At 35.3% G+C, this 12228-nt stretch overlaps 1 protein-coding gene across 1 annotated transcript in view; it reads left to right on the forward strand.

Annotated features, from left to right (window-relative positions):
• EYS (eyes shut homolog (Drosophila)) overlaps positions 1-12228 on the forward strand; it is an 815396-nt gene that overhangs the window by 535659 nt on the left and 267509 nt on the right. Inside the window, 1 exon segment of the mRNA XM_014532733.1 lies at positions 4489-4642. Within this exon segment, the coding sequence (XP_014388219.1) occupies positions 4489-4642 (154 nt within the window).

The following is a 12228-nucleotide window of genomic DNA, read 5'->3' on the forward strand; positions in this document are numbered from 1 at the left end:
TTTTGGGCCAGCTTTAGCTCTGAGGCTTGCTCCAGCTCTTAGGCCTCGGCTGCTGAAAGCAGGTATCTGGTTTGTTTGGGTTCTATAATCGAAACGCTGTTTCAACTCCAGCTCTGAGATCCCGGCTGGCTGAAAGCAGGTTTCTGGGGTTTTGTTTAGCTTCTATATTTGTAACAATGTTTCAAACTGAAAGCTCAGAGGCAGGCAGCGGCAGGTGGGGAACGTTGGCTTCCCCCATCACTGAAGCAAGAAAGCCTCCTGTTCACTTCAAGCCACCTGGCTGCCGGCCGCCATCTTGGCTGGCAGTTAATTTGCATATCGCCCTGATTAGCCAATGGGAAGGGTAGCGGAGGTATGGCTAATTACCATGTTTCTCTTTTATTAGATAGGATTATTCTTTTCTTATGAGACTAGTAATTTATATTATAAACGGGATGGGGCAAAAGTAGGATTACAGTTTTTCATATGGAAAATAATATAATAATTAAGAAATAATAATACAAGAATAAACTATCTTTCATGTACTCATAACTGTAAACCCGCTTTGCCCCCACCCTCTATAAATATGGTATATATAAATTTCAGATTTATAATTATAGGGTTTACTCTCTAAAAGACTATAATATTTAGAAACTAGAGTCTATTGTTTTGCAATTAATGATTTTATTTATTGTTCTAGGCAGCATATTTATTTTACTTTTTATCTTTATTATCAAAAGTGTTACAAATGCCCCCCTTTTTCCCCCTATTGTACCACACCCTTCCCAGGCCTTCACCACACTATTGTCTTTCCATGGGTTATGGATATATATCCTATCTAATAAAAGAGAAACATGGTAATTAGCCGTACATCCGCTACCCTTCCCATTGGCTAATCATGGAGATATGCAAATTAACTGCCAGCCAAGATGGCGGCCGGCAGCCATGCACTGAAGCGAACAGGGAGGCTTGCTTGCTCCAGTGACTGCGGACTCCAACGTTCCCCGCCTGACTTGCCGGCCTCTCAGCTGCAACTCTAAGCAACTATGTTGCAAATATAGAAGCTAAACAAAACCCCAGAAACCTGCTTTATGAATTTCCACAAGTTGTATAGTACATATGTAGATTTTGGTGTTCTGCCCAGGTGTTCTGATAACAGGGTTTGGAGAGGCTACCATTTATATACTACTACAATATGTAGTTCTATAGTGTTTGCTTTTGTATATTTAGGTATTACCTGTCATTAGGGAAATAGTATTTTTAAATATATAATAAAGAATAAATAATGCTGAGAGGAATAAAGGGTGATTAGATGAAAAAGCCAATGAAAGAACCTGCAAAGCAGCATCCACAGTAAGAAAACCAAGAGCACAGGGTTCTAGAAGCAAGAGAGTTTCGAAAGGAAGAGATGATCGTTATGAAGAAGAGAATGAAACTGTGAAAAGGAAACTTTTAGACAATTAGGAAGTCATTGGTGACTCTGAAAAGATTAATTTCTGTGGATTTACAGAAACCAGACACAGTAAATAATACCCAAATAAGTGGAAAGAACATAAAGACAAAATTAGAGTATACTTTTAAAGGCCTTAGTGAAAAGAGGATATAACAATTTTAAAACTGTAAAATTATCAAATAAACCATCTTACATACCATTTGCTATATAATTTGAATTTCCTAAATTTCGAGCTTAGGCTTTTACATATATATATGGATGTTTTTCCCTATACATATATTATATCTATGATAGTGTAATTTTTAAATTAGGCGCAATAAGAAATTAACATTAATAATAAAATGGAACAATTATAACAACATTCTATATAATAAAAGCGTAATATGCTAAGTGTCTGACCGATGGGTCAACCGTAATGTCGCTTGACCAGTCGCTATGATACTCACTGACCACCAGGGTGCAGATGCTCCAGTAGGTTAGCTTGGGGTCCAGCCAATCGGGACTGGGCGAGAGGGCTGGGCATGCCTTGAAGCCCTCCCACAGTCCCTCTCCAGCTGGCCGGTCCCCATCAGCCTCAATTGGGACTGGGCGAGACGGCCCCAATCGCCAGCCAGGCCAAGGGATCCCACCCGTGCACAAATTTGTGCACTGGGCCTCTAGTATACATATAAGTTCTTTGGTTAATCTCTTCCTGTCCACCCCCTTCCCTCTGAAATTCATCAGTTTGTTGCATTAAATCAAGAGATACAAACAATGATTTTATTAGGATAAATGAAATTTGAGAATTATATATTGTAAAAGAGTTTCAGAATATTTTCTGAATAAATATTCAGAAAACTCACAATACACATTATTTATTGAAAAAAATTACCACAGAGCCTTAAAGCATAAAGAATTATTTCAAAAGAGGGTAGGTTCTCACTTCATTAATGCATCATCAAGCATCTTTTCAGTGAAACAACAGAATGGCTTTCCTTCAATGGCTCAATGATGGGCTCCTCTAGAGAAAACACAAGATGCTGGTACAAAGTTTGTGTTTCTAAATGTGTTCCCATTGCTCCAAACACCCTCCCCCAGTTTTAAAATAAAAGTCAAAAATATACTAAAAATTACTCATTATACTCTCAAGTTCAGAGAAAAGCAGCCTCAGAAATTGAATGGGAAGTCATGGGGAAAACACTAAAGAGTAGAAGTCCAAAAACTGCTAGTGAATCTCAGGAGAGTCAGAGAAGAGGAAGCTGCAGTACCCTCTGCCAGGCACAGGCTAATTCGGGGTTTTGTACAGCTCAAGTCCTCAGAAGCGTGGTAAAAACCTGGATGAGTTGTGTGGATTCTAGTAAAGGACATTTAGGAGGATCTCAAAAGAGTGATTTTCAACCATTTTTATGATATTATTTGCTACTTGTATTTTATTATTAAATCTTTAATACTATTACTTTATCCAATAGATGATGTAAAAAGTACTAATTATAATCACAAAGGAAACGATTGATAAATTGACCTACACTAAAATTAAGAACATATGTTCATCAAAACTCACCCTTAAGATTGATAAGACAGTCTACAGAATTGGAGAAGTTATTTTCAATATGTATGTTTTACAAAGAGCTTGTATCCTATACACATACATATGTATGAATATAGATATAGATATCGGATCTATACTTTGATATAACTCTACAATCAATAAGGGGGGGAACAGAAATATGAGCAAGAAATACAAACTGACACTTCACAAAAGGGGATACCAAAATAGCCACTAAACATGAAAATATGTTCAACTTCCCTAATGTGAAGAAAACTAAAGCTACAATAATAAACACAGAATAGTTAAAATCTACGAGGTGACCATCCAAGTGGTGGTAAGAAGATGGAGCAGCTATAACTTTTATATATTAATATGCTGCTGGTAAAAAGTTAAATCGGAACATCATTTTAGAAAACTGGCAATAGCTACTAAATTAATTATATTCATACTCACAGAATAATTCAACTCCTAGTTATATACACAATAGAAGGACATGCACTTCAATCCATGAGACACATACAAGGTTGTCATAGCAGTATTATGAATAATAACCAAAAACTGGGAGGGGGATGGCCATCTATAGAAAAAGGAATAACTGAATTGTGAATATTTGTTTAATAGAATATTAAAGCAATAAAAAATTAATAAACTTTAGCATGAATGCTGTCTCCCCAACATAATATTGAGCAAAACCAACTAGACAGAAAAGAATATATACAGTATGATCCACTAATATGAAGATTAAAGTGAAGCAAAAGTAATTCTGTTAATCATCAGGATTGTGGTTACTATTAGTGGAGGAAAGAAAGTAGTGATTGATAGGACTTCAGACAATGTAAATAATGTTCTTTTTCTGTAATTGGTGGTATTTAAATGAGCAGGTTCATTTTGTGATCATTCACTGAGTTATATATGCTTAAAATTTGTAATTTTTCTGTATGAGTTATACTCCAATCAAGAATATTTATAAAAGAATGTATGTACTTACATGGAAAGATGTCTAAAATGTACTGTTAAGTGAAAGAGAAAGATGAATAAAACTATTACATTATTTAATTAGTTTTAAAAATAAAATCAGGCTATAAAAATATTTGTATGTATGTGTACATAATAGAAAAAATAGTGAGATGAAGAATGGGAGATTGTTTCTTCTTTTCTTTATAATTTACCATTTCTTTTTTATGAAATACATTAAAATTAAACTATAAATAATAAGTCAAATTATTCAATACTCAGCAGTATGAGGAAACTGAGGTTCAAAATAAAGTAATCTATCTATTGGTAAACAGAGTCGGACATTAATCTCATGTCAAGTTAATGCTGTTAGCATCATGCCATTTTCAGCCCATGGAAAATGTATATCTCTAATATAGTGCTATTACATTGCATAATTACCTAATAACACTCCTATGATTCACCAATCATAACCCCCTGAAACAAAACAATTGTCTGTGAATGAATGAATGATTGTTATTGAATATAATAAATCTACATTTCTCACTAATTTAATGTAATTTTGTTCCTAAAGGTCACGAGAAGAATTTTGGATAACAGTTTCTTCATTTATTTCTTGTGGAAGGAAGGCCCACAGTTAAATATGGATGTGGAAGTTCCCCAAATAGCTTGACTCTCTCTGCTAATTATAGCACTAACACAAATGCATTCATCCCTATCACCATACGGTAAGTGCTCCACAGTCGTTTTTTAAACTGTAGTGCTGAGCCTTGTTTTTTAAGTGGTATTTATATGGATAATAGTCACCCAAATACAGAAAGACAAAAGGTTTCATCTGAAATTGTTTTGGTAATCCTTTTTTTTTCAGTTTGGTGGAGGACTAGTGGGCATCTAATCCTGTCCAAAGGGTTGTTGAACGTTGGTCCTATCAAAAACATGCATAGTTAATATAAACCCTCTTTTCTGCATGTCCCTAACCCCAACCCATCTCCCTAACCCATGTGCCATTACCAGTTAGATACCTGTTACTGAGGCAAGAAGGGTTATTGTTGGCAGTACAGCCACAATATAGGTATTGTACTAATAAAACATGGTAATATTTTTAATATATTAGTCCTATGAACCACAAGTATACATAAATATTATGGGCTATTTGAATCAAGGACCATTTGGCCTGGACCACATGTCTCATCTCAGTGGATGTTTTAGACAAGACCAAATGGTAGTGGAGTAAATGCCCTAGCGGTTTGGCTCAGTGGAGTAAACTACAAGTTAAACTAAGATTTAATTTGACACAATCAAATTGTACACAAAAGGAATCAATTGTTTTCAGAATATAATGGAACAAATAAATAGTCTGGTTGTTCAGGTAAAGCTAAGGTATAGTTCAATTGTTTAACAAAATATCTATTGAGTGAAAAGAGTACAGCTGCATTGACTGCACAGAAAAGGGAAAAACTGAATATTAAATGGAAATATCTTTCTGGAACAAATAAAGTTTTGAAAATCAATCTTAAAATTAGTTCATGCTTCAGTATAAGGGAATCTCAGGAGAGAGAAATGGCTAAAAGCAATGGTTATATCCCAAGGGTATTACTGAACAAAATTTTCACATACCAATCAAGAATTTAAAATTTTTCATCAGTGCAGCAAGCTAGCAATTATGGTCTCTAAAGTAACTCTCAGTTAAAAAAATATTTTGTGTCTGAGTTTGCATGCTATATGACAGTTGGATAAGTTAGTCTGATCGGCAGGAATCTTGGCTAACCTATGAAGGTGGTATAAATCAAATAAACTTCCAGGGTCTGCATCAATCTGAAAATGAAATCAAGGGAATTGACAAAAATCTGAAAATGGAAACTCCTTATAAAGGCAGGGAGAGTATTTTACTCATTTTTAATGTACTTAGCCAAGGCATCAGATGGAAAGTTGCTCAGTAAATGTCTGAATAAATAGATGAGATATCTAGGCTGAGCAATTCAGTTGATTATGACAAGACAGCAATGAAATTACCCTAAAGTACAGAAATTATTATTCATAAATTAAGCATACACTTTTGGAACACTGAGTTCTGTATGGATAAAATAAATTTTCAGAGCAATGGGCTTACTCCAATTTCAATCATCTCTCTTACAAAGGTTAGCAGTTGATACCAACAACAACAAAAAAGAGGCAAATGAGAAGTTGAATAACAATTTAAAAGGGATTTCTATTGATAATGTCATCCTTTTAGATAATACAATCATTTTAAACAAACAATGGCACATATTTAAAATAAAATTAGGAGTAACCCATAGACACAGAAAATAGTGTGGTGAAGGCCCGGGGGAGGGAGGGGGCATGTGGAGAGGGTCAGTGGGGGTATAAGGGGACATCTGTAATACTTTCAACAATAAAAAATAAATTTAAAAAATAAATAAAATAAAATTAGGAGTAAAATTGTGACTGATTAATACCAGAGTGAAAAGAGAGGTGTCAAAAATGAATATTTACTTCCTGTTGTTCAATGTATAGAAGATTTTATTGTTGAGATAACAAGCAATGAAAGAAGATTTGATAGAGAAGATTGTGAGTTCAGGCTTGAGCATAATGAGATTAAGGTGCCTGTGAAACATAAAGTGGAGTTTGCAAGTTGAACATATGGATATAGACCTCAGAGAAGAGGTCTAGATAGGAGATATAAATTTATGAGTCATCAGTGTGCAGATGGTCATTGAAACCACGGGTGTGGATGAAAGTATACAGTGAGTAGAAAAAATTGCCTGGACTGAGTCTTGAGGAGCTAGCATTTAATGACTGAGTAGAGGAAGATGAAACTATAAAAGGATCTCAGGAGTAACTAGAACAGTAGGAAGCAAACAAAAGGAGTGGGGTGTCTGGGAAGGGAATGGAAATGTTTGTCAGATGCTCTGATAGTCCATTGGACTATCCACAAGATCCCATAGCCTGAAGAATTCATTGTATGGGGATAGCGTAAGAAACCAGATTGGAGAAACTTGAAATAACAAGAGTAGACCACTCTTTCAAAAAGTTTAACTGTGAAGGTGTAAAAAGAGGTAAGATGGTAACTAGAGGGAGGTGATGAGTTAAGAGGGGGAAAATGTAAGATGACAGAGATTTAAGCATGTTTAATTGTCAATCAGAAGGTGTTGATGCATAGAAAAATAGAGTAATTGAGTACTTAAGTCACTTAGAAGTTTGGAGCAACAACATACAATATACATGAGAAAATATTCCTTCCAGAGGGTAGGAAATAGAGAAAGACACACACATTGAGACTTCTGTCTTTGTGTACATCCTTTGATGTATGACTGCCTTTTGCTTTATCCCTATCTGTCCAGTTGTTATGTCACCTTCTCTCTCTGCCTTGTGTACTCCAGTCTTACTTCTCCATCCTTAACTGGGCATAGTTTAAAACTAATGGGTCTTTTTGTACAGTTCATCCTAGCTATCCTAATTCTCACTAACAGGACTCTTTCTATACAAATTCATAATAAAGTTTACCCTAAAAAGCATGTGAATTAGGTTATTTTTAATTGTATGAATGTTGATGTCATTTCTCTTATATTTAAGGGTTCTTAACAATAAAATACTATCACCTGGTTAAGAACTTATTTTTTAATTAATAAAATGAGCTCTAAGGTAAACATGTAAAAGATGCTTTGAATTTTATTTTGCTATTAGCCCCGGAGAATAAACATGTCAGTATTTCTTCATACTAAATCTGCATTACAGCTGTAGGATAGATAACAGAAGTAGAACAAACTCAAATAAGCCACTTGTAGTGATTGAGGTCAATTCAGTACCAAGATAGAAGTTCTTCTTAAATGAAATGGAGCAGAGATCACAGTTCTACAGATACATTGTAATTCATACTCATGCACAGTTTGTCTTTCATTTCAAAAAAATTTTGAAAGAGATCACATAGAGAGTCTTGGTTTTCACAAGGGTTATTCTCCTTTGGGGAAGTTCAGAAAAATTGTCACACACTATATATATAGTTTTTAAAGTTTCTCAAGTTTAAATTTTTCGGACACTTTTTGTGTCTGTCCTATAGAAAAACTGTCTCTTTATCTATTATTTTGTTCTCTAAAGAAGTCCTGTGTTCTTTCCTCAAGGTAATTTACTGTGTTATCTGCATGTTTAAAAGCCACACAGCCTATTCTACCTTCATTATATTCTGCCACCTCAAACACCTGACACCATTTTCTCAAAGATTTATCCAGGGGTGTAAAGTTAGCCATGCATATATCTAAGTTACACTCTAATATCTAATCATTAATTTTGGTTAACAAGCTCTGAGGGTATCCAAAGCCTAGTGGATGTTGGCCAAGAATTGCATGACTGCAGAACAACATGTCCTTATCAGCCATTTTGCAGTAGCAGGTCAGTGTAAAGAAATGCATGTTTGGTTTAAGACCAATTGAACAAAAGCTAGAAATGTTTCTAATATTTGGGCAGCAAGAAGCCTAGCACTTGAGAAAACTCAAACAAACCAGGTAAAACCATTGCAAGCATTTTTGTCACATTACCTTCTTATATATTTGGCCCAGAAAACAAAACAAAAAAAAAACTAAAAAAAAGCTGTTGCTGAGTTTTGTAAATGGGCTCATTTCTACCTCCTGTTTTATCTTATTTATCATTTCCCACAGTTGTTTGATGAAGAAAGTACATTAAAAATGTATTAGAATGCAAAACCAGCATTAACCTCAAAAGAATAGGAAATAAAAAAGGATTCTGAGTAGGATTGATTTGGGGTAGATCAATTGAAGAGATTTACTAGTGAATAATTTATAAAAAATAAGAAAGGAACAAAATAAAACTTCTTATAATAACCATATTTAATTTGTCAAAGACCTTTCAAACAACTCTCCTCAAAATCAGGTTCTATTTCTTTGCAATTTTCCCACTTTAATTCTTTGTACTACAACTTGCTTTCCTGCTGGTATTGACTAATAACTCCACATAGAGAATGAGCAGGAGACTTACCCAAGTTTATGTAAGAAGAAAGAATGTCCATAGTGTATTATCAACATAGCTTTGAGAATAATTCAGAAAGTCCTTTGCGTTTCTGATTTTCTAAAATATATAAAAGTTTCTCACATATTCCTGATAGTCAATGTTATATGGATTGCCTGCTTTTAGTCTTAGAGCCAAGAAACTATGTAATAGTGAGAACTTTCACTTTTTGAAACAGATGGTGACTTTTGAACTGTGCTAAATCTAAAAGATATTAGATTTATTCCTAAAACGTTGCCATGTCAATATGGAAAGTTTGGCAAGCTTTTCATCTTAAAAAGGTCAAGCCATTACTTCAATATTAATTTCTGTATCATTTCCATCAACTCCTCCATCTGGTATTTCTTAGAGGAAATGTAGGAAAACTAGAGCTCAATATGGGAAATACAGATAATACTTTGTTATTAAATTGACATGTATGTAAATACATAAATCTAAACATTGCTCTTGCTCCTTAATCAATACATACTAAACTATTCATACATACATAACATGCCCATACATAACATACATCAATACTAGCTGGACAGCAATTTTATAGTGTAGTTTATTTGTATTCAATTATGAATATTCACTGTAAAACTAAAATTTATTTCACTAAATATTAAACTTAAGAAAAATTTTAAAGACTCTCTTTGGGTCTACAAGTTGATAGTTTTAGTGTTGTTTAGGATTACAGGATAGAATCTTCTGCTAACGTATATAGTTGTATTTCAAATTTGCGTATATCTTAAGAAACAAAGAAGTTAAATTTCAGTTTGGTGCCTAGTGGTGCAGAAATAAATGGAACTTTCTGAGCAAAAACATCATAATCGGAATGTAAACCTGAGACCACACAGTATGTTCATTGAGTCATATCTCAGTGGATTCAACTGGCCGGTTTGATATTAAAACGTTTTTCAAGTCATTGTTTAACTATGTAATCACATGTGTATTCCTCTTGCTTGCAATTCAGTTCAAACTGTCCAAATGGAATGACTATTAGCAAAGATACAAAAGTAAAAATTCAGGTCCACAATGTCTCATCTTCTGGTGTGTTGAGATGCTGAGACAGACCAGAGAACTGGTTGACCCTCACATCCTGAGCGCAACCACTCTAGTGAGAAGACAGGGAGATAGCAGTTGGCAAGTACAGCTACACTAGGGGTGGGGAATGAACTGGGTTTTGAAAAAAGATTAGGAATTTAGCAGGGGAACAACAGATGGAGATTGGGTCTGATGAGAACATGAAGTTCAAGGATTAGCTCTTCAGCAAAACATTAGCAAACATAGTAGGTAATTTCTAATGCAGAGAATCACAGAAATAAACAAATAAATAAAAGGCAGGAAATTGTTTTGAGAATTAGCCATGTATGCTGAGGAAGTCTTAGCATTTTCATCCTTTATTATTAGTGCTGGCATTCTACAACTGTCAGAAATTACTATGTTTAAACTATTCATTTTTTATAATTTTTTTATTGTCTAAAGTTTTACATATGTCTCCTTTTTCCTACAGGTAAGTAATTAAAATTTCATATATATAATTTTTTTATTGCAGCCATTCCCACCCCGGGCAAGCCCCCACCACCCCAGTGACTGTGTCCATTGGTTATGCTAATATGCATGCTTACAAGTCCTTTGGTTGCTCTCTAATCCCCTCCCCTGCCATTTGTCTCTGGATCTATTCTTGTTCATCAAATTATGTTGATCATTATATCCCACATATGAGTGAGATCATGTGATATTTATCTTTCTCTGACTGGCTTATTTTGCTTAGCATAATGCTCTCCAGTTCCATCCATGCTGCTGCAAATGGTAAAAATTCCTTCTATTTTTATAGTGGCATAGTATTCCATTGTGTAGATATACCAGTTTTTTAATCCACTCATCTGCTGATGGGCACTCAGGTTGTTTCCAATTCTTAGCTATTGTGTTTAAAGTATTCTTGCATGGTGGCAGATGTACGGCAAAATGAACTTCAGTCCCTAACAGCCTTATCTCTGTGTAATTCTGAAATGCGTGTACTCTATCATCTTTAAGACAAGATTGTTTTAAGAAAATAACAGGAAGCAAGTGAAGACTTAGGGGCAAACTGAATATATGAGAATTTAGGTAGAAAAGCAGTAGTTAATAGAGTCAGAGAACACTTTGCCACACAGCGCGGTAAAATAAAAGGGTTAAACATGTTGAAAAAGAAGATTTATGAGAAAATGTCAAGGGAATATTTCTTTATTAAGTTAAGAAGTGATGATTCAATGATGTAGCTTTCTATTCAGATAGTTTCCAACCTGCTTCTGTAGGCCCCCTACTACTCCCTAACTAGGATCTATCATAGTGGTTAGAGGATATTTGATTACTGTCTTAAAATGACTACTGGGAAAGATATTTTATTGTGAAAATTCTTTAAATCCTATTCTTAGTAGTAGGCCTCATTCTTTGACAATATATTTATCTTAATTTAACTTCTTTGAACAATTTCTACAGTGGACTCAAAATATAGACAATCTCATTTATTTAAAAAAAATGGCCAGCCATCTAACTTTCTAAATGAAGCTAAAAGGAACTATGCCAGCTTCATCCTCAACAAACTGTTCATGACTTCATCAATACATTGAATAAAAAGAAGGTATCTATTGAGGTAAATTGTTTTACAATTTAAGATCTGTGAACTTACTTCCACCTAACACAGACTCATTTAAGAATAGTTTAAGACTTTTTAAAAGATTTAGTAAGTTCTTTTTTTAACTGAAAGCTGGTTTCATAGATAGATACTGGTACTGAGCCAAAGTGTTTGAACTCAATAAATATAGAACAAAGACTTTCAATATATCTTCAGATGATATTCTGATGTCATCACGAGACAGTACATTTCTTCTTTATAATATACTAGAGGCCTGGTGCAAAAATTTGTGCACAGGTGGGGTCCCTCTAGGTGGCCTGCAGGGATCAGGCCGAAACCTGCAGTCCAATGCCGCCTGCAGCTCCTACCTGCTGCTCCCACTTATCCTGGCCCCACTGTGTCTGCTGCGGGCTCACGCCCAATCAGTCCCTATCGGGAGAGGCTTATGATGCTTCAGCAGCACTCGCTAGCCGTAAGCCCTACATTTGGCCCCCTCCCAAGGGGAGTGGTCTGCAGGATGAGGCTGAAACCAGCTCTCTGACATCTCCCAAAGGGTCCCAGATTGTGAGAGGGCGCAGGCCAGGCTGAGGGACCCCACTGGTGCATGATCAGCCGGGGAGAGACGTGGGGGGTTGGCCAGCCAGGGAGGGACTGCGGGAGGGCTCCAGGGCATGTCCGGCCCATCTCGCTCAGTCC

Source organism: Myotis brandtii, unplaced genomic scaffold (assembly GCF_000412655.1).
Source record: "Myotis brandtii unplaced genomic scaffold, ASM41265v1 scaffold904, whole genome shotgun sequence".
Lineage (NCBI taxonomy): Eukaryota > Metazoa > Chordata > Mammalia > Chiroptera > Vespertilionidae > Myotis > Myotis brandtii.